Raw genomic sequence first — 21,658 nt, 5'->3', positions numbered from 1 at the left:
ACATCATTATTAAAATTCCAAGAGCAAAAGATAAAGAGAGAATATTAAAAGAAGCAAGAGCAAAGAAGGTAGTAACTTATAAAGGAGCACTTATACGATTGTCAGCTGACTTCTCAACAGAAACCATGCAGGCCAGAAGGGAATGGCAAGAAATATACAAGGTGATGAATAGCAAGAACCTACAGCCAAAAATAAGCTACCCAGCGAAGCTATCACTCAGAATCGAAGGCCAGATAAAGAGCTTCACTAATAAAAAAAAGCTAAAGGAGTTCATCACCACCAAACCAGAATTATATGAATTGCTGAAGGGGGTTCTTTCAGAAGAGAAAGTAAACAAAGATAAAAATTATGAACAACAAATACGTAATTATCAACAAGTGAATCTAAAAACCAAGGAAATTAAAAAAATCTGATGAACAATATTAACTGTTGAATATAATAGAATCAGAGGTATGGAAGGGGAGTGAACTGACGATTCTTGGGGAAAAGGGGAGAGGGGGGCGTGGGAAGAGACTGAACATAAACTATGCACCTATGGATGAGGACAATGGGGAGAGGGGAAAGGGCAGAGGGTGGGGTGGGAACCTGGTGGAGGAGAGCAATGGTGGGGGGGGGGGGAAGGAACATTTTTAATAATATGAAAAATAAAAACTTATTATTAAAAAAAAAAAAAGTTTAAAAAAAAAAAAAAAGATTTATGTGATACAGCTAAACGGTCCTCAGAGGGAAATTCATAGCATTAATTGTCTGTGGCAGGAGCCTCTCAAGTGTGTCTTAGGAAGTATAACAAGAAAATATAAAATCCCTAGAAATGAGCTTAGCATATATAGGAAATGAATATGAAGGAAAGGACATTGTCACTGACAGGAGAGAATAAACAGATTTTTCTCAAGCAGGAAAATAAAATCCTACAGAGTCTTCAATTCAAATAATTTTCCGGTTTAAAGCAGTTCTAATTTTTAAAAAATACATTTTCACTTTGGGACATGACAGATGGTTGTACGTTTCACCTGGAAGGCTGCAGGTCCGGGGCCAGCGCTGCCGAGAACCCGCGGCGCAGAAGGCAGCCACACCGGCCCAGACACGGCCTGGGCGCCGGCTTCCTCTCCCTAGCATAGGGGTGTCGAACTCAATCAGAGAAGGGGCCAAAATCTAAAATCCAGCCTAAATCGCGGGCCGAATGGTTTACTGAACAGTCATAAACTGACAATGTCATAAACTGACAGCGGAGTGCAGTGATGACAGTGCGGTGCGGGCCACATTGCAAGGCCTGGCGGGCTGGATTTGGCCCGCGGGCCTTGTGTTTGACATATGTGCCCTAGCAGCTAGCCTCCGGAGCTGCTTCAGCCCGGCGCCACCGAACGTCTGTGAGACGTCTTCCCGAGCCTCGTCCCTGGGACCCTCCCAGAAGCCCTGGAGCAGGCAGATAGGGACTCGGGGGAATCCTGTTTGCTTTTCACTGGCCGGGAAACAGAGATTCAGAAAGCTTGGAAACTGGACCTGACTGAAAAGAAGTGAGAAACGGTGGGGTTGAAAATGACTTCAGGTTTTCTCACAGTGCAGAATATGGCCAAACACTGATACAGTTAAATATCTTACCCTTGGTTCTCCCTGTGTGATCTACAATAATGATTTGCTTCGTGTTGATATTTACTGCTGTGTTGCTGACAACTACCTGTAAGAGAAGTTGGGGTGCTTCACTGGGCTGAAAAAAATTTAGTTACATCAGAAAGCAGGTCTGATTAAGCAAGTTTATACATAAAAGCCCAAGTGACTGTTAAACGACGGAGCGACTGGTCACTATGACACACACTGACCACCAACAGGCAGACGCTCTACACAGGAGCTGCCCCCACCCGCAGGCCCCGGTGGCTCAGGGGCTGCCAGCCTCCTGGTACTGGAGATGCAGCCCTTTCCCCGGGCCACATCTATAAGAGGCATGTGCGATACATATAAAGCTCTTGCTGGCACCAATCGCGCCTGTGTGTTTTGATTTGTCACTGTTGATCGTGAATTTGATTGATACTTCCATTATAGAGAAAGGGCAAATAGTGATATTAAAATATTTCTTCTCATTAACTTCCTTTCAATGTGCACGAATCCATGCACCGGGACACTAGTACTTAAATAATTTTTTGACCGATGTTTCTCTCTCATTGATGTTTCTAACTTTCTATCCCTCTCTCTTCCTCTCTGTAAAAAAAAAAAAAAATCAATAAAATATATTTAAAATAATAAAAAATAATTTTTAAGAAACTAACAAATAACCACAAATTTTAAAAATGGAATAATTAGAATCGTGTGGTCCTGGCAGAAGCACAGTTATTGTGGAGCAGAATGGCCTGCAGGCCCATCTGTCATTGTGACTTTGATAGATGAAGAGTCAGTGTCCTCGTAAAGTGGTGCCCAGGCACGTTCTTCACTGTTTATTTCAAAAGAAACCAGAGCAAACCCAGTGTTACCATACACCTGTATGAATTGTACATAAAGTATCATCTGTGTATTAAAAAAAAGGAAATCTAGGAAATAAAAATAAGTTTAGGGAATATTTCTGCACCAAGTATTTCATAAAAATTTTTCGTGGGATTTATGGGAAATGAAAATATTTGAATGCCAAAAATAATTAAAGCAAATTAAAAATGGCAAAAAATTATAAACACCCTGGTTAACATTTAACATATAAGCTCTTATAAATTGATTTTAAAAAAATTCCCTACGAACCCAGTGGATCGGCCACAGATATAAACAGTCAATTCACAGAAAATGAATTCATTCAGGTTAACAAATAAGGGAAAATACGTTTTGTTTTTAAAAAATATATATATTTTATTGATTTTTTTTTTTTTTTTTTTAGAGGAAGGGAGAGACAGAGAGACAGAAACATCGATGAGAGAGAAACATTGATCAGCTGCCTCCTGCGTACTCCCCACTGGGGATGTGCCCACAACCAAGGTACGTGCCCTTGACTGGGATCAAACTTGGAACCCTTGAGTCCGCAAGCTGAGGCTCTATCCACTGAGCCAAACTGGTCTCGGCGGAAATATGTTTATTAATAATCAAAGAATTGCCAATTAAAGCCAGCGAGATACTTTTTCTATCTGATTAACCAAGATTACAAATTGTAATCTCAGTGCTTGGGGGGTGCTTTGAAATTAGCGCTCTGGTACTCAGCTAATAAAAGTCTAGATTATTAAAATGCTTTTGGATAACAGGCTATAGGTACTGGAACCCCTCTTATGTCCTTTGTTTTATGGGCTGCTGGGACTCTCACGATAATGGCCACAAGCACAGAACATAGGACACGGAAGGGGATTTGTGACGGAAAAGTGTGAAATGGAAGCCCCCAAATAAACAACATGGAATTAGTATTAAGAAAATGATGATCTGTCCACACAGTGACAGTATTGTGTTGTCATTAAAATTATATTGATGAAAATACGTTTGTTTAGTGTGAGAATATCTTGCTATAAATGAAAAAAAAAAGCAGAATATGAAATTTTGTATAAAGAGTGATTTCAACCATCTCTAAGTTTAGAAAATGCCCTGAGCTGAGCTGGGCATCATTGAGAGTGTAAGAAGGCGGTGGTCACGTGAGCTCAGCGGTGCGGTGTGGTTAGCAGTGTTTCCCCGCTCCTCCTCCTCCTCCCTCCCCCCCCCCCCCCCCCCCCCGCGTCTTCTTCCCAGACCAGCCCTCCCCGGAGCGCCCGGCTGTCCGGCTGCGCTCACCGAGGCCGCGCCGGGGAGGCTAGAAACGCGCCGCACCCCCTTTTCTCCTGTCTGAGCGCCTCGGACCCCAGAGGGCCGGTGGTAACGGGCCTCTTTCCAGTGGGCACTGCTGTCTGTCTGTCAGACTTCAGGGCTGCTCCCTCGGGATCTGACACGACACAGGTGCTTTGTCATGTTGGATGCTCTTGTTTGACGCCGAATGTCTACATCTCTCTGGTTAACGTGCCTACAAGTGGAGAACCAGTGGGAGAAGTAGCGTTAATTTCTCCAGGAAACTTCTGGGCTTTTATTGCGAGGGGAAGGCTGTATGGGTGGCTGTGTGCTTGCTGCAGTGTCCTGTGTGTGAGCTCCGTGCACCCTCCGTGCACACGGATCCCACCGGGGAGTGACCCCCGCCTCCTGGGCACATCTCCAACCAGAATGGGTTCGCTGCCGTCCTGACTCCCCCACCAGACTGGCCCCTCGTGGCGGGCGTTAGTGAATAATGGATGCCTCATCCCTCTGAGGCTGACCTTTACATGTTGATGTTCCTGAAGCCGCTTCCCTGTCATCCCCACGCCTCTTCCCTGCCTGTTCCTGTGAGCGCTTTGATTTCTCTCTGTGCGCCGACATCTCCGAGGGCTTCCTCCGCTGATGGGCTTCCTCCGGCCCAGGAGGAAGCGTCTGGCTGCCAGCGCCCTGCCCAGCTTCCTGCTCCGCGGCTATCGCCCCGTCCCCCGGGAGAAACCTCGGTGGGTCTGGATGCCCCCTCTCCCTGTGCCATAGCCGGCTCCCCACCACGGTCAGCTCCCCGCTATTTAACCCTGCTTTCTGTCCCCCAACCTAAACCGCCAAGTCTGCGCTCTTGGGTTGACAGCAGGAGCCCGTCACTGGTTTCCACCTGTCCACGCCCCGTAGTCCGTCCTCTGCGGAGAGGGGTCATGTAGAAGCTCAGTGTGATTGTTATTCTCTTGTTTAATTCTTCCGGGGCTTCTCATTGTTCTGAGGATAAAAACAAAACTTCACCTCAGTCTCCCCGAAGGACTTGCTCTGGCATTGATTCCTTCCTGCCCGTGCCTTAGGCCACTGCTCATCGCTCTCCCTCCCGCAGGCCGCACTCCTGCACTCCTGCCGGCCTGCTGTTCCCTGCGCTCAGCTCACTGCCCTGCCCAGCTAAGCTCACTGCCCCGGGAGCCGCCCTGTCCCACAGGAAGGCCGCTGTCTGTCCTGCCACGGAGTCCGGTTAGGTCTCTTAAGTTCCCGTGGTCTAGGCATGGCCTCCATGTGTTATCTGTGTCATCATGAAGAATGGCTCCATAGGGACTATGAAATTTGTCTTCTAAAATGTAATTGATCTTTGCTCAGTAATTTCACAAGGCAGAGAAGTTTGGTTTGTTATTTCAGGGGCAAACTGCGTTTTATTTGCTCTAAGAAACACATGTCCCGCCTTTCACATCTCTGGCAGACATGGGCACAGGTGGTGCTGCGGGCAGCGGTGTTCTCTCAGCGGTGCATACAGTGACGGTGGGCCTTCTCTTTGAAGGCATCTTAGATTAGATGGCATTTGGCTTTTTATAACACGTTCCTCTGGGGGGTTGCTGGGGCCTGGCAGTGCTCGCTCCCTCTCGGAGCGTTTCTGAGACTGTGTCTCCGGAGAAGGGGGGCAGCCAGCCCTGCTCCCCAGGTGGCATGGTCCCTGCATGCGTCTGCCCTCCTCCGGGTGGGAGCTGCTCGGGGCACATGCGGAGAGCTCTCCCGCGGCCTTCCTGTGGCCAGTGTGAGCACAGGGACAGCTCCGTTACTGGTGTGAGCAGACACGGGAACGTCCAGGGCGTGCTCCAAAGAGGATCTGCCCTCCTTCCCTCTGAGGGAGGGAGGAGGACGTGGTGACCTCGTGGAACAGAGATGCCCGCCAGCCTCCGCCCGGGTCTGTTTGTCTGTTTATAACCCACCGGAGGATATTTTCCACTGATGGTGAGAGAGAGTGGGAGAGCGAGGGAAAGACAGAGAGAAACTTCCATGTGAGAGAAGCACGTCCATCGGGTGCCTCCTGCACGCACTCTGACCAGGGTCTGGGCCAGGGAGGAGCCTGTAACCAAGGTGCGGGCCCTTGACTATAATCAAACCTGGGACCCCTCGGTGCGAGGCCAGGAGCCAAACCCAGCAGGGCGGGGCCTCTGTCAGAGCACTCTGCCTGCACTGGAACTGACGCGCCATCGCAGAGTGAGCTTGTTTGGCTGAACTCCCAGTGACGAGGCCATGCTGACCGCCTTTGGTCTGGAGCGGACGCTGGCTCTTGGGCTGCAGAGAAGAGCCCGGGATGGGCCCTTTGGGGGGCAGTGCGGTGTGATGAATGCGACCTCAGCTGGATGACAGCTCTGCCGGTGGCTGTTGCCTTTGGCAGCTTCCGAGTCCCTCCTCTAACGCGCAGGTGATGTCCGCTGCAGCAGAGTGTTTTGAGGAGTGAATGAGGCCATCTGTTTGAAGGACGTGCTAGCCCATGCTCAGGGGGTGACAGCCACTGCTATTCTTAGTTTTCCGACGACTGCGGCCTCAGACTCCGCTGCCGCGGCTTTCCGTCAGATTGCTCCCGGGAGGATGGCTGCCATGGCGCCCAGAATTGCTGGGGTTTAGAGATCCCTGATTCTCCTGTCGCCGGTGAGGGCCCTGCAGCCTGTGGTGGGACCCGCAGGTGGGGAAAGGTCCCTGTGGAGCCTGGTTCTCATGGCCAGTGAGAAGCCTAGGACAGGAACGGACCGTAAACAGTCACATAAAACAGTAACACGTCTGCTCAGTGCTCTCACTATGGGGCAGGCGTTAGCGCTGAGTGCCTGTGCGGATCTGTTACTAGGTGCAGTCCGTTAAAGTCCTTTCTAGACCTTTCTAAAAAAAAAAAAAACAAACAAAAAAAAACCCCGAAAGCCAGAATGGTGACGCTAGTAGTGAGTGGACTTTGGGGAGTAATGGGGACATTGGTTTTAAAGCCGCTTCATGGATATCGCACTGGAGACGCCGTGCTACACGTTCACGGGCTTTGAGCGGGAGCTGATGTCAGATGGCACCCCCAGGCAGCAGTGTGAGGTGCAGGACAAGTCTGTGACAGCCAATACTCATTAGGGACAGAGCATGGGACTGAGCAGGCCGGGTCCCAGACCGTCCAGCACGCCCCTGCTCTGTTTGCTGAAATAATGACTAAAGCTGAGCTGGCTGTGTACGAACAGTGCGGCAAAGGACAGACACTTGTTCTTCTTAATTAGCTAGTTCGCTAAGAGGTCTGGCCAGACTTTGTTTTTTTCGTATTAACCTGTTGTGGGTTTAAAAATGAAATAGAAAAGTAATATTTTTTTCTTCGGTTTCAGTATAGACACTGTCAGCAGGCATTTGGCTCTGGCACATACCCCTAACACCTTCTTTCTGACAGCCTCCACAGCCAACCCGCGCTTGGCAGCGATCCAGATGCGGGGCCTGGGGAGGCGGGCACATCTCTCTGAGTTGACTGTCCCCCTGTCCAGGTTGTCATGAAGCTGTCCTGCCGTCTGTACGTGGGCCTGCCCTGGCAGTCAGAACGGAACTGTGAGCACAGGGTAATGTCATGGCTGCCGAAACAGAACTACAGTTAGCAGACCTCTCGGTGCGCAGAATTGTAGAAGTGTTTCCGAGGACGCTACCTGCGCTCCCCCGCAGTCCAGACCTCACTGCTCACTGCTGGGCGGCGTTCACCGGCTGCCGGCCTGCGCTGTGCGGCCGGGATCGCCTTCTCTCCGGTAACCACGAAGGAGAGCCTTTTCCACCTCTACCCAGTGCGCCTCCAGGCTTAGAAAGGCTGTGGAGTTCACTAGCCAAATTCAGGCACACGGCTGAGGGAAAGGCAGCTTTAGAGAATGTGGAAAGCAGGAAAGGAGGAGCCGCTGCCCCCGCCCAGCCAGCCTTGCTGGCAGGAGGCACAGCTGTGAGCCCGGTGGCAGAGAAGCGCTGAGCAGGGGTGGCAGGGAAGTGTAGTTGGATTGGGAGGCCAGGGAGGGGGTGGGGCTGCAGCCTCTGCTCCCACTAGCTCTGTGGCGCCCTCTACCGGAAAAGCTTAGCATCGTGCCAGCTGGCAAAGAAGCCAGTGCTTCCGGGCCCAGATCTGTGAGCTGAGTGTGGAGTGAGCATCCTTCCCGCCCCCAGGTCCTAGCGGGGAAAGTGGACGCTTTGGGGGAAGCATGCTCACCACTGGCTTTACGTTTTTCTAGCAAACAGTGAAATCCCGCTCTTTGTCTATAACTCTCCAGCCTGCACCGCTGTCCCAGGCCGGGATGCGCTCCTCCGCTGTAAGCACATTCGCAGTGTCACACGCAGGCACATTCTGTACGCGGCGGGGACGGAGCGACACGAAGAAGTAGAGGCCATTTTCTGACTTAACTTGAGGTTTTCAAAAAATATTACTTATAACCCCTGTACTTATAATTGACACGTTAATATAGTGATACTAAAGCAGTTTTTATAGTCGTTAAAACTCTCTACTGAACCTGATTCATTTTGAGAAAATAGTGCTAACTCCAGTCAACGTTGCTGAGTAAGCCTAAATGACGATAGTTGAGACGCTGCATTTATCAGGGATCTCTGGGTCCAGAGCTGAACCCCAAATCACGTTTTCTCCTTACCTCGTTTCCACTGCTACTGAACAGACACAATCAAAGCAGCGCTGTTCTCTCCGGCAGGAGCTGCGGGAGAGCTGGAGCTGCCGGGGTGGTCACTGGGGAGGGAGTACGCGTGGACAGAGGAATGCGTGAATAGAAGGTGCCATTCACACCGCAGAATACTGCGGAGCTATTGGGAATCAGAGATTAAATCTATGGATTGGGGAAGGGATGAGGAAAGAGATTCTCACCCCCCCCACACCCCCTAAATAAGTAAAGCAAGATGCAAAAATGTTTATAACTTGATCCCAGTTTTACAAAACAGTCCTTCTATATAATGAAAGGCTAATATGCAAATTGTCCCCTCAGGAGTTTGACCAACTGGAGTTCAGCCACCTGCTATGACATGTGCTGATCGCTGGCCAGGCCTAGGGACTATACCCATGCACCCCTTTCGTGCACCCGGTCTCTAGTGACCGAGTAAAATGCATGGTAAAGATCTATCGGCTTTCATACATCTCGCTGTTGTAAGCATGAGTGTGAGCGTGGAGAAAGGCAGTGGATGGAGTAGGTGGTTAACATGGGTCCTCGAAGGGGGGTGCAGAGTGGACCTTCAGTGGGGAAGGGGGTGGATAAGGGGATGCCAAGTAAATGAGAAACAAGGAAAATTGAATGTAAATGTATATAAAATCCTGTGTGTTTAAAGTTGAAATTAAAATTTAAAAATGAAATTAACCCAACCTGATCATCGCTTTTCTTTATTCCCCTTGCAGTCTGACTACAAGCACAGCTCACAATTTCTCCACAGAGAAAAGTACCAATTGACTATGAGTTGATACCTATTAGTTTTTTCCTCTTTCTTTTTAATATATAATTTTGATTTTAGAGAGGAAGGGAGAGCGATAGAAACATCAATGATGAGAGAGAGTCATTGATTGGCTGCCTTCTGCACGCCCCCTACTGGGGACGCAAGAAGCCCACAGCCCAGGCCTGTTCCCTTGGCCAGAATCGAACCTGGGACCCTTTAGACCACAGGCCAACGCTCTATCCACTGAGCCAAACCGGCTAGATCTAGTGTTTTTCTCTCAATGGGGCAAGAAGGTTTCCAGGTCTAAGTTTTTACCAGCCCTGAAAAGGTAGAGAGAAACTTAATAAATATTACTGATCGTTTCAGAAAGGAACGGGTTTTCCAGGGTGAACCCAGCTGAGGGTGTGGGCCGGAAATCGGTGCTGACGGGCTTGTCTTGGTGCCATAGAGGCAGGAGACATCGCCGCCACGTGCCCGCTGCGCAGAGGGCAGACCGCGCTGCCGGGGCCTCGCTCCGCCTGCGTCCATCCGCACATCTCGCTGTGGTGATAGCAGCCTCGGTGTGACTCACCGATTATAGGAATATCCTTGAAAGCATATGAACTGCCATGCCCACTCCTGACCTGCAGAGCACTGACAGTGCCATTGTTCAGAAAACACTCGTTACGGATCGGCCCTCTTCCTGTCTCTGGTGCAAAAAGTGAAGAAAACGCTGCAGGGAAAGCATCAGCCAGATTCTAAGCACAAATGACGGAGCGGGTGGAGGCCACGCGCATCATGAAACGTCAGGCCTCCAGGGGGAGGGAGGCTGAGCACGCCACCAAAGGCCGGAAAGCCCAGTGGCCGGCCTCTCCGGGGAGGGGCTGCTATCCGGCTGCAGCCACGGGCCTCCGAGCTCACTCTCCGCCTGGAATTCGGGCTTCAGCCACGCCGTCTCTGAAGCCAAAAGGTAGCTGGAAGCCATTTTAGACGCCCATGGTCTCCAAAACTCACCTCCCATTCACACTTTCTAGAAAAGGCGCTTGAGGTTTACAGCACATAACAGGGCATAACTCAACAAGGGAGCCCCAGGCGAGAGCTGAGCGGGTGAAGCCAGCATCCTGGGCGGGCGGAATGTTTTGCTGTGGAGTTTGCATGTGTGGTTCCTTCCGCTCAGTCTGTAAGTTCCCTTCCCCCGGAGCAGTCTGGGTTGGTAGAAGTGGCACAGCGATACAAACAAGTTTATTTAAGGTAACAGCAGTACAGGCTCCAGAGAGGTGCACAGATGCCCACAGCCTGTGAAAAGATGCTCAGCATCACCAGTCCTCAGGGAGATGCAAACTAGGCCCGCCACGGCAGTAGTCCATCTGGTAAGAATAGAACGCGGCTGCCAGGGCCGGGAGGGGCAGCAGGCGGCGCTGGACCGGCCGGGGGTCTGGAACAGTGAGTGCACTCCTGAGCTGCAGCTTACGGAGGGCCGGATGTAAACTTTATGTGTATCTGATTGCAGTTGAAAACTAAAAGATAAACGAAGCAGAGGATATTGGAGAATGCTGGCGGGGCGCTCCCAGCCTGGAGTGAGCAGCCGAGGACGGGGAGGATGGGGATGCAGGGGGAAATGGGACTCGAGTCTCAGCTGGAGGAAGGTGGCGGCAAACAGAACTGTGCGAAGAAATCAGTCCAAGAGGAGGAGGCAGACAGTAGGGACTTAGAAACAGCCACACAGGAGTGAAATATAACGGCATATGCTCCCCCGCTCCCAGGGCGTTTGTGTTCTTCGGAGCGCGCACGGCGCCTGGACGTGCCTGGAGGTTGGGATGGGGTGGCACAGAGGGTGCTGTAAGGACCAGCTCCAGACCATCGCTGCAGATGGGGTTACATCGCTGTCTCCGGTCGGTAAGCCAGGAGAGCAAATCCAGCCATGATGTGGAAGTGCGGAGGGACGTGTCCCCGCATGGCGGGCTGGGCGGTGAGAGAAGGGAGGCAGAAAGCGGGCATCTGCTCCCGCGCGCTCTAAGGGCCAGGGCAGCGTGGGCAGCGGCAGGGGCCGGGAGAGGCCCGTCTTCTGTGTGTCTCACAGGGTGTGGTGGTTCCATGAGCGTGTGCTGCTCTCCAGAGGAGACTGATCCGATGTTGGTTTTAGTTATTGACGAAAGGGCAGAAGTGTGCACTGAGAGGGAGGAGGAGGAGGAGGAGGAGCTGTGCTCGCTGGGGGACATGAGATGGACGGGAGGCGCTTCCCTTGGACTGTGCTTTGTCATGTAAACGTGAGCTCAGGCGGGAAAGCGTAAGATACTCCCACTCCATGGGCCTGAGCTCCTTATTTACAGCCTTTCATTCACTGTGACAGTAAAACCCTAACTGTGCTGCTGGGGAATAGCTGGCTTTTTAATTAATTTAATTTCCAGAGTAATAGAATTAAGCAGAAACCATTTTCATTTTCTATTGAATACCTTTTAATAATGTAGCTATACTTGTCTACTGTAAGTTTAATATCCGGAGATAATTTAAGGCTTTCATTGTGCTGTATGTAGATTAAGACAATATAGCAATGGGACCCTGGCCGGTATTGCTAAGTGGTTAGAGCGTCTGCCCGAGCACTGAAGGGTGGAAGATTTAATTCCAGCCGAGGGCATGTACCTGGATTGCAGGTTCCACTCCCACCCTGGTCAGGGTGCGTGTGGGAGGCAGCCAGTTGTGTCCCTGTCTCTTCCCCACCCTTCCACTCTCTCTACAAATCAATGGTAAGGATTAATAAAGCAAAACAAAACAAAAAAGAACAATAGGGGGGTGACATTTGTTTACTTTTCCGGAGCAGCATGATGGCTGTAGGACCAGCCCATCACCAGGGCTGCGGGCCTGGTGAATGTCACAGGTGTCGGCCCGGCTGGTGGCGGTGGAGGGCATCCCGCACACACAGGCTCCAGGTTTGTCCCCAGGCGGGGCGCATGTGGCAGGTAACCAATCGGTGTTTCCCTCTCCCTTTTCCCCTCTCTCAGGTTAATACAGACCCAGCCTTGGGTGAGGATTTTTTAATGTTATGAATTCCGGTTTCTTAGTGTCTCCATACCTTTTAACTGGAAAATGTTCCTGGAAAGTATCACCTAAGACGGGGGTGGGGAACCTTTTTTTCTGCCAAAGGCCGTTAAGATACATCATCATCCGAGGGCCATACAAAATTACCAGCTTAACAAGTAGCCTGCTCGATTTGGCAAACATTTCATTAGCTCACCCGATGGCTTGGCAGGGCTGCGGGCCCTCTACGCCCTGGGGCTGGGTGTCCGCACCTGCCCTTGGCAGAGATCACAGCTTTTCCCAGGGGGTTCGCTCTGCCTGGAGAAGGTGCCCTGCAGCCCACCGGAGGGTTCACCCAGGCCCAGCTGTCCGCAGTCGCTGGGCAGCAGGAAGCGCTGCTGGGAGCACAGGCCAGCTCACCAGTGGCCTGGCTCACAGGACTGGGCCCTGGCGCAGCCCCCTGGTGGCCGCTGCCCCTGCATGGCTCAGCGTGCGGTGTGCAGAGGGGGGCAGTAAAGCAGCAGGCATGCACCACGGGTGTCCTGGTTGGGAGGCCATGGCACTGGAGAGGACCGTGAGGGATGAGTGTCGGGCACAAGCAGCAGGAGGCTGGAGTGCAGTCTGCGGGAAGGTCCCCTGCCAGTGATTCCCGTTTGGTTGGGCTGGGCACATTGACAGGTACCCCAGGATTCTGGTGACTGGTCCCTGCGAGGCCTGGGCTGGACTGTTCGGAACTGGTCTTACTCCGTCTGATACTCTGAGCCTGAGAGAGGCTGGTGCTAGGTGTGGGCGGATTGAATGGGCAGCTGAGCCGGCACAGCAGAGGGCGCTGCAGCAGTACGGAGGCATGCCACCTCCTCCAAGGCCCCAGACACGCGGACATTGTCTGGCTCCAGCTCTCCAAAGATGATGTGTGTGTTTTCTTCGACGAGGGGCCCAGCGCACGGATTCCTGCGCCTTGGGAGGAACTCTGGGCCTCAAGGCTGCGGTGGGCACAGGAGCAGGTCTCTGCCCATCCTCCATGCCACCGCCTGACCCCTCCCACCGCAGCCCCCGGTCCCCTCTCTGCCAGCAGCCCTGCTCCCACCACTCTGCTCCCACACACTGACAGTGCCAGCCCCACTCGTACCCACTGACGGCACAGAGCTATTGGGGCCGGCACCATCACAAGTGGTGGCTGCTGCCCTGATCACCCCTCAGGAGCAGCGGGAGGTGGAGAAGCCCTGAGGGGTGATCAGGGTAAGTGCAATCTGGGCCAGGGCTGTCACTGGCAGCATGTGCACGCTGGGTGGGACTGTGGTGCAGGGGAGCAAAGGATTTTCAGTAATCACCAGAGGCTCACCCCAATGACAGCGACTGGTGCCCGCTTTGGTCTGGCACTCCCATTCACCTGCTCCACCATCCCGCCGCGGCCGACACCTGCCATGTTTCGCGTCGCCCCCTGGTGGTCAGCACACCTCATACCGACTGGTTCCGTTGTTCCACTGTTCTATTTGCATATTAGGGTTTTATATAGATTTAAGATGGACATTGTGCTGATGCCACTTTTCTTTCTACTTAACAGGGAGAAAGAACAAGAAACACAAAAAGAGGAACGTTTGATGGAAGAAAAGAAAAAGAAAAAGCAGGAAGAAAAGAAAAAGAAGGAAGGTGCTCAGAAAAAGGTTTGGCTGGAGTCGCTGTTTCATTGTCTTTGCGATCATCCCATGTTGCATTTGCATTGCCATGGCCATCACGTCCCAGAATTGCATTTCCTTACTTTTAGCAGTTAAGGTGCTGAATCTGTAATTAACAAAAGACAGTTATTGCGCTATGAAATAAATACCGGTGGCCATCGTAGCATGGCTTTCTTAAAGACCCACAAGTGGTAGAGCTGTGTTTCAAAGAAGTTTGATTGCGGTTATCGTAAGTAAAGATTAATGTTCATGCTGTTCTCCTTGAAATAAACTGTCCAGAACACCATAGAGATGAGAAAAGGGCCATTCAACTGATTTTATTAGAAAAGTTACCAATAATTTTGGCAGCTTTGGCAAATGTTCCTTTACAAACCCTATTAGTAAACATTAAAAATGAAAAGCCCTGAGCCATGCTTGAGTGTATGGCATTTAACATACCACGTGATGCCATTCACTTTGGTTTGGCCTCGTTTATTCAGCTTGTGGTTTAAACTGTGCCTATAGGTGCGTTACAGTACCGAGCACCAGTGCGCTCCCAGGCTGCCGAGATCGGCACGTAGTCAGCAGCACGTAAACAGCGGGACATCCCAGTAATAACTTCCATAAAGGAGCAGGGAAACGCTGGTCAGAACCCCAGTATTAACGTGTTTGTGAGCTTTCATAGGCGTGTGCATCCTACACCTCATTCCTAAAGAGTTTCTGATTTTTTTTTCAGGCTGCTGATCAAAAAACCAAAGGTAAGTTTATTTTATTTGGGGGGAGGGGGCACGTTTTATGGCAGTACCAAACTTTTTTTGATGAAGATGACTTTTTCTTTAATTGATGTAAAAACAAAGGGATCGACCTTATATTATTCACCGGGAAAATCTTCCTGTATCGCTGGGCTTCCACCTGCATCTCATTGGCGTTTGTCTAATCTAAATGCCTAAAGAATGTCGTGTTAGTTTCTAAGAAATGCTTTATCCTTTTCCTTTGGTTTAATTTCCACCAGACAGGATTAAACTGGTCAGTGGCTTCCGTGTAAGCACTGAGGGGTACTGGACTCTTCGTTTGTCTTTGCCAGCTGTTTATAACAGGGAGATGTGCTTTTTATGTGTTCCCTTTTTGCTTAGGAATATACATGATTTCTTTTTATTCATTCTCCAAGTCCGGAATTTGCTTATAGCCGTCTTAGTGGGTGTTGGTGGAGCACGTGATGCTCACGTGACCAGGCGGCACTGTGGTTTGTTCACATGAGTGAATTGGAAGTGCTACTCCGAGCCCCCTCGTTTTGTAACGTTATTTTATGTTCACATAAAGGCAGTTTCCAAGTTAGAGGAAGTTACGGTTTTTGGCTCTAAAGGAAGCTGACCTTTCTGAGAAAAATTGATGGGATTACCTGCTCAATCCCAGTGGCGCTCGGGCAGGTTAGGCCTTGGCGAGGGGTCCTCTGCCGTTCTCACAGGGGACAGCCCAGCAGCACTGCCTGTCCCACGGCCATCCCCTCCTCCGGTTCTCGAGATGCTGCTGCGGGAAAGGACGCTGTTCCGGAGAGCGGGGAGCGGAGCCTGAGCTGGGCTGGGTGCGGGGCATCCTGAGGGTGCGTGAGAGGCTGCGGGGTGAGGAGGACACAGTGCAATGGCCTGGAGGGGCGGCTGAGGCTCCCCACACGGAGCAGCGCTGGCCCAGGCGCTGGCCGGAGCGGGCTCTTCAGGCCACGACCACCGCGGCGCGCAGTGTGAGCGGCGCGGGAGCGGCGCAGGGAAGGTGCCTTTCCAAGCGCAGGACGAGCGCTTGTCTGAGTTCCTCCCCAGCCCGCCTACTCTACTCGTGTTGGAGCGGCAGACTGGGCTCCCTCTCCTGGCAGGTGGTTGGAGTCCACACTTTTTCGGGGAAAATATCCCAGGATTATTGCTATTCCACGTTTTATTAAAGAACGCGCACACACACACACACACACACACACACACACACACACACGAGTCTTCTGCAGGGGCAGTGCACGCGTCCCCAGAGGACAGGCCCTGGGCTTGATTCCCCCTCGGCCAGCCTCGTTTCTGGAGAGCGGGTGTGCAGTTTGCAGAGCTCGGTCAGCGCCCTGGGCATGGAGAGTGGAGCCAGCTGGCCGGGGAGCTGCGGCTGTCACTCAGGGGGTTCCCTCATGGCTGTCCCCTGTGCTCCCTCATCCGGGCATCCCAGGCGATGTCACAGACTGAACGGTACAGAAGAGCCCCTACTGATGCTCTGGGTCACATGGCTTCACCACAGGCTGTTGCCGGATATTTCTGTTTTAATCTTAAATCAGCCGGCTGTTGTTCAGAAACATGGCTTTATGATGAGCGGCACGTTGCAATGCCGTTTGGAGAGGTAACTGTAACACAGTGGAGAGGAAATGTCTCTAAGCGCATTTCCCATTAGCAGCAGACACTGAGTTAATGTAGTTAGTAGGTAATGAGTCCGTGCTCATTTTGAGTTGTGCTCCAAAAGTTGCCATGGTGACAGATCAGCCAGAAGCTGTCAACAGAACAAACAGAAGGCCACTGCTGTGCCCCCTGGGACTGCAATAAGCACGCAGATGGACCCTTGTCACTCAGAGCTGTCCCTCCTGTGTCTCTGTAAGGGGATTTCTCCTCCAGCTTTCTGCGGCAGGACCCCTAGCTACTCCAGCGGGAGAGCAGACTCTCTGAAAGTCACATTTGCAGTCAGTCAGTCATGCATGTCTGAGTACATTTAAATATACAATTTTAAGAAACTCCGTATCTTTGGGTATATATTCTGAAATGGATGGAATTAATGCAATATTTTTAAACATTTTTTTTTTCTTTCACTGTCTTGTGTCTGCATAAGAGAAATTTCATGCTTTACATACAGAACTTATTAAGTTCTCAGATGCTATCAATTATAGGACATACATAATAAAAGGCTAATGTGCAGAATGGCGGAACAATGGTTTGCTATGATGTGCACTGACCACCAGGGGCAGATGCTCGACGCAGGAGCTGTTTCCTGATGGTCAGTGTGCTCCCACAGGGGGAGCACCACTCAGCCAGAAGCCGGGTGTAAGGCTGGCGAGCACAGTGGCAGTGGTGGGAGCCTCTCCTGTCTCCACAGTAGCCCCCAGACTGGGAGAGGGCGCAGGCCGGGCTGAGGGACCCACCCCCAGTGCACAAATTTCGTGCACCAGGCCTCTAGTTGATTTAATAATCTTCTGTTGATAGAGTTTGAAGGTAAATGAGGAAACTACATTAAGTTTATGTACCAATTGTAAGATGCATCCACATTTCAGAAATAAGACATGAAGATGTGTGGCCAAAATGTCCCTCTAGGTTAGCATTCACCAATAAACAGTTACTTTTAGAGTATCCTCTGACCCATTGCAGGCCTTCCTGCCAGCACACGTTAGGCTAACTGGTGGCCTCTGACATTCCAAGTGAGGGTGTCCCGGTATCGTCAACACCATTAGGAGGAAACCACGTGGAATGCCTAGCTCATACCACATACCCCAAGGTCTGGTGGTGGAAAGATTTAAACGGAAGAGTTGCTAAAAAAAACCTGTGCTCCTCACCACAGCTCAGTCAATGAGAATGGAAACCGCTGTCTCTGTTTTAAGCAGGAATGAGTTTTAAGTACAGAAACCTGGGTGCTTATAAAATCACAGGCCCGGTGCACAGATTCGTGCACTGTGCGGGCGTAGCCTGCGGGGAGCAGCCGCTCATCCTGGTCAGCCGATCGGTGCTCCCCCTGTGGAAGCACACTGACTGCCAGGGGGCAGCTCCTGCATTGAGCGTCTGCCCCCTGGTGGTCAGTGCTTGTCATAGAGACTGGACCGGTTGTTCTGGTCGCTCCTCTGTTCAGTCGCTGGGCTTCCATAGAGAGATTGTGAGGCCAGAGGAAGGACTCCCAAAGCCTCCTCCCAGAGAGCCACTCCGGGCAGGAATCAGCTGTGACCCCGAGGCGCAACCAGTTCTCTCACCGCCTCAGGCTGCGCTGCCCCGGCTGTGAGTCCCCCCGTCCCACTGGGCGGCCCGCAGTCCCCTGAGCGGCCCGCAGTCCCACTGGGCGGCCCGCAGTCCCACTGAGCGGCCCGCAGTCCCCTGAGCGGCCCGCAGTCCCCTGTGCAGCCAGCAGTCCCCTGAGCGGCCCGCAGTCCCACTGGGCGGCCCGCAGTCCCACTGGGCGGCCCGCAGTCCCCTGTGCGGCCCGCAGTCCCACTGAGCGGCCCGCAGTCCCCTGAGCGGCCCGCAGTTCCACTGAGCGGCCCGCAGCCCACTGAGCGGCCCGCAGTCCCCTGTACGGCCCGCAGTCCCACTGAGCGGCCCGCAGTCCCCTGAGTGGCCCGCAGTTCCACTGAGCGGCCCGCAGCCCACTGAGCGGCCCGCAGTCCCCTGTACGGCCCGCAGTCCCCTGAGCGGCCCGCAGTCCCACTGAGCGGCCCGCAGTTCCACTGAGCGGCCCGCAGCCCACTGAGCGGCCCGCAGTCCCCTGTACGGCCCGCAGTCCCACTGGGCGGCCCGCAGTCCCCTGTACGGCCCGCAGTCCCACTGAGCGGCCCGCAGTCCCCTGTGCGGCCCGCAGTCCCCTGTGCGGCCCGCAGTCCCCTGAGCGGCCCGCAGTCCCCTGAGCGGCCCGCAGTCCCCTGTGCGGCCCGCAGTCCCCTGTGCGGCCCGCAGTTCCACTGAGCGGCCCGCAGTCCCTGTGCAGCCTGCAGCCCACGGCCTCACTGTAACATGTCATTGGGCTTTTCCTTTCACATCATATAAACTCTGACAGTGCGCTGGGTGCCAGGCGCTGCTGTAAGTGGCTCTTTACGGGCATTAACATTTACTCCCCATAGGGCCCTCTCAGTAGGTATTGCTACCCCACTGGATCCCCGCTTACCCACACTCCACAGCTGGCGCCGCGGAGGGCGGGCGGTCCCCAGCCAGTGGGGGCAGAGCCTCCGCCTCAGGAGAGGAAGTGCATGGTGGCCTCCCAGAGCGGGGGCAGTGAGCTCGGGGGGGTGGGGCTGTGGTGGAAAGGACGGCATTTTCTCATTAAGCTGGAGACGGCACTTGAGGTTTGTTGGTGATTTCATCTTTATGTCTTTTTGTACATTTCAAATATTTCCACATAAAAAAAAGCAAAGAGTGTCTTGGCAGTGTGACCGTGTGACAGTGGGAAGGGCCCAGTGCACGGGCACCCCAGGCCCCTGGCTCTGTGGAGCCCGGGGAGGAGCGTCAGGTGGATCAGAGGAAACGTGCCCTGGCCAGTGTGTTCCCGCTGCGGGCCAGGTTACCATGGTTACTGTGCTTCCCGCACCTGGAAAGGGGATGTCAGACAGGGCCACCTGGCTCTCGAGCTCGCACAGACAGGGTCTGGATCAAGGTCACCGGCTTGTTTGTCACATCCGTACAGCTCTCCGTGAGTTTGTCGTCAGAGGAGCCTGCCCTTAGAGAGCCTGCCCATAGTGGCTCCAGACTTCCTGTTCCATAACTTATAACACCTTGTAGGATCGCTCTGAAGATCCCATCTTCCCTCACTAGACTGTAAACTACAGGGACGGGAACCCTAGCTCCTTATTTTTCTCCGTGCACCCAGTGCCTGGCACAAAGCGGGCGTCATTAGCTATTGCCCATGAGTAACGAGGAGAGGGTGAGTGGGGCGCCCACGCTGTGAGAGGAGAGTGACAGGCCGTGAGAAACGAGTGTCACCCCCTTCCCTGCTTCTCCCGCTCAGCACCTGCGGGGCTGCTGCTGCCACCGTTGTCATTTGTCTTCCCGGACTGGGGGCTCGGAGGGCAGGGGTTGGCCTTTTCTGTTCACTGCAGCGTCCCCCCTGCCCGGACGCGCTGGGGGGAGAGGGGGAGGGGGCCTGCGCAGGGTGAGGTCAAAGGGCAGGGAAGTGGTTCAGTCACATAAGGGGGTCTGGCGACCGCCCTGCACTGGGAGAGCACCAGGCAGCAGCGGTGGGGCCTGGAACAGCCCGGGCGGCAGGGGCCTTGTCACGGAGCTGCGCCCCCGGCCGTGTGGACAGCGGACTGAAGGGGCAGCGGCCGGAGGTGTGGGTGGCCCAGTGAAGGGATGGCTGCCTCAGCGTCTGGAGGGCCACTGGAACAGGGAGTGACCAGGCTGCTGGCAATTGGGCTGGTCAGCCAGGGGGACTCCTTCCATCTTGGTCTAGAGGTGACCAGGTGGCTAGAAGGCGCTCCTCCAGAGAGTCCTCCGCGCCCAGGGACAGCGGGGCCTCCTGCGGAGGGGCTGTGTGGACCGGCCACAGGATAAGCTGTGGGCCCTGCGGTGACAGCGCCCTCCCTGGAGAAGCTCCGCTGAAAGCAGAAAACTGTCTGAAAGGAAGTTGTGTGAGAAGACCGGCTTCCCTGACTAGTGACTTCACACCCCGTCACCGTTTAAAGACAAAAGACAGTGAGCGCATGTTAGGCCCAGGAGCCTGGCCCCGAGTTCCAGCTCACTGGAAGGGTGTTTGGTTGGTTGGTTGATTGTTGGTGTGTTTTTTTTTTAATGTATTTTATTGACTTCAGAGAGGAAGGGAGAGGAGAGAGAGAAACATTAGTGATGAGAGGGAATCCTGGATCTGCTGCCTCCTGCACACCCCACACTAGGGATCCAGCCCACAACCCGGGCTGTGCCTTGACCTCCCAGTTCATAGGTCACCGCTCAACCCCTGAGCCGCACCGCTGGGCATACTGGAAGGTTTTTGTTTTTAGTATGCAGTTACTAGCTGGTTGCTATTGTAATTTTTCTAAATAAAACCTAAGATTCACTGACGACTCAAAACCAAGCTAGCCCTGACCCGGTAGCTCGGTTGGTTAGAGTGTTGTCCTGGACACCAAAAGGTTGTGGGTTCAATACCCGGTCAGGGCACATACCAGTGTTGTGGGCTCCATCCCTGGTCGGAGCATGTGTGGAAGGCAACCAATTGATGTTTCTCTCTCCCTTTCTCTTTCTCTAAAAATCAACTAAAAACATATCCTCGGTGAGATTTTTAAAAAGAAGAAAATCAGCCAAACCTCCCCTTGCCCTCGCGTGGCGTGCTGTGTGTGGCGGGTGAGCCGGGCACTGCTCCGGCCCGAGAGCCGGGCTGTCTGGGACGGGGGTCAGGGTTGCTCTGATGCCCACGCCGTGCCTTGGGCAGCAGCTGATGGAGAAGTTGGGATCTGTGACTGTGTGGCTAACCAGCACCTGCCTGTTGGATCTGCTGATACGAAGAGGTCAGATTGCCAGATCTCCCACTTGTCCGGTGGAAGCTGTGCTAGTTGGCTGCTTATTTGAAAGATCTGGCTTTCCGTAAGCAGGTCTTTCTGTGGCGTTCCTTACACGTCTGAGATAGGCACAGAACTAGGAATATGTTCATTACTCAGTATAAAGCCAAGACATCCACAAATTAAGTAGAAAGGAATTTTTTCTAATGAGATACAGTAGCGTTTACTGGCTGTGACTGTTACAAATGCAAGGCGGGCGGCTGCGGGGCCCAGGCCACCTGTGCTCTGGCATGAGGTCATCGCTCACCTCTCCTGCCTGTGCTGCTGAGTGACCGAGCCTTGGCCCCCAGCTGCCTGGCAGCCTGGCTGTCACTGCAGTGTTCCCCCGCCTTCTCTCCCAGGGAGGGATGGGGGTGAGGTGGGCGTTTGCACCTCCAGTGCTCTCGTTACCCCAGGGATCCGGAGTGCATCCGACATGCTTTCAGACTGCCACCAGCTAAAACAAAACGTCCGCTCCTAACGGTGGACACCTGGCTCCCTTCGTTTGGAGAAATGCTGGCCCAGAGCTGCGGTTGTCTGAGTGCAGCCCGGGCCCAGCAGCTTCCCCGTCGCATGCGGCTTGTCAGAGGGGCGGTGCCCGGGTGGTGAGCATGCAGTGGCGCACGTAGATGATAATATA

At 53.1% G+C, this 21,658-nt stretch overlaps 1 protein-coding gene across 1 annotated transcript in view; it reads left to right on the top strand.

Moving 5' to 3' along the window:
* TNRC6C (trinucleotide repeat containing adaptor 6C) overlaps window positions 1-21,658 on the top strand; it is a 63,820-nt gene that overhangs the window by 10,383 nt on the left and 31,779 nt on the right. Inside the window, exons 2-3 of the mRNA XM_084907402.1 lie at window positions 13,691-13,790; window positions 14,518-14,539. Coding sequence (XP_084763528.1) covers window positions 13,728-13,790; window positions 14,518-14,539 — 85 coding nt within the window. The 5' untranslated portion in view covers window positions 13,691-13,727. The remainder of the gene's footprint in view (window positions 1-13,690; window positions 13,791-14,517; window positions 14,540-21,658) is intronic.

This window comes from Pipistrellus hanaki (genome assembly GCF_964339955.1).
Source record: "Pipistrellus hanaki genome assembly, contig: scaffold_74, whole genome shotgun sequence".
In the NCBI taxonomy this organism is placed as follows: domain Eukaryota; kingdom Metazoa; phylum Chordata; class Mammalia; order Chiroptera; family Vespertilionidae; genus Pipistrellus; species Pipistrellus hanaki.
This window is presented reverse-complemented; position numbering and strand designations above follow the sequence as displayed.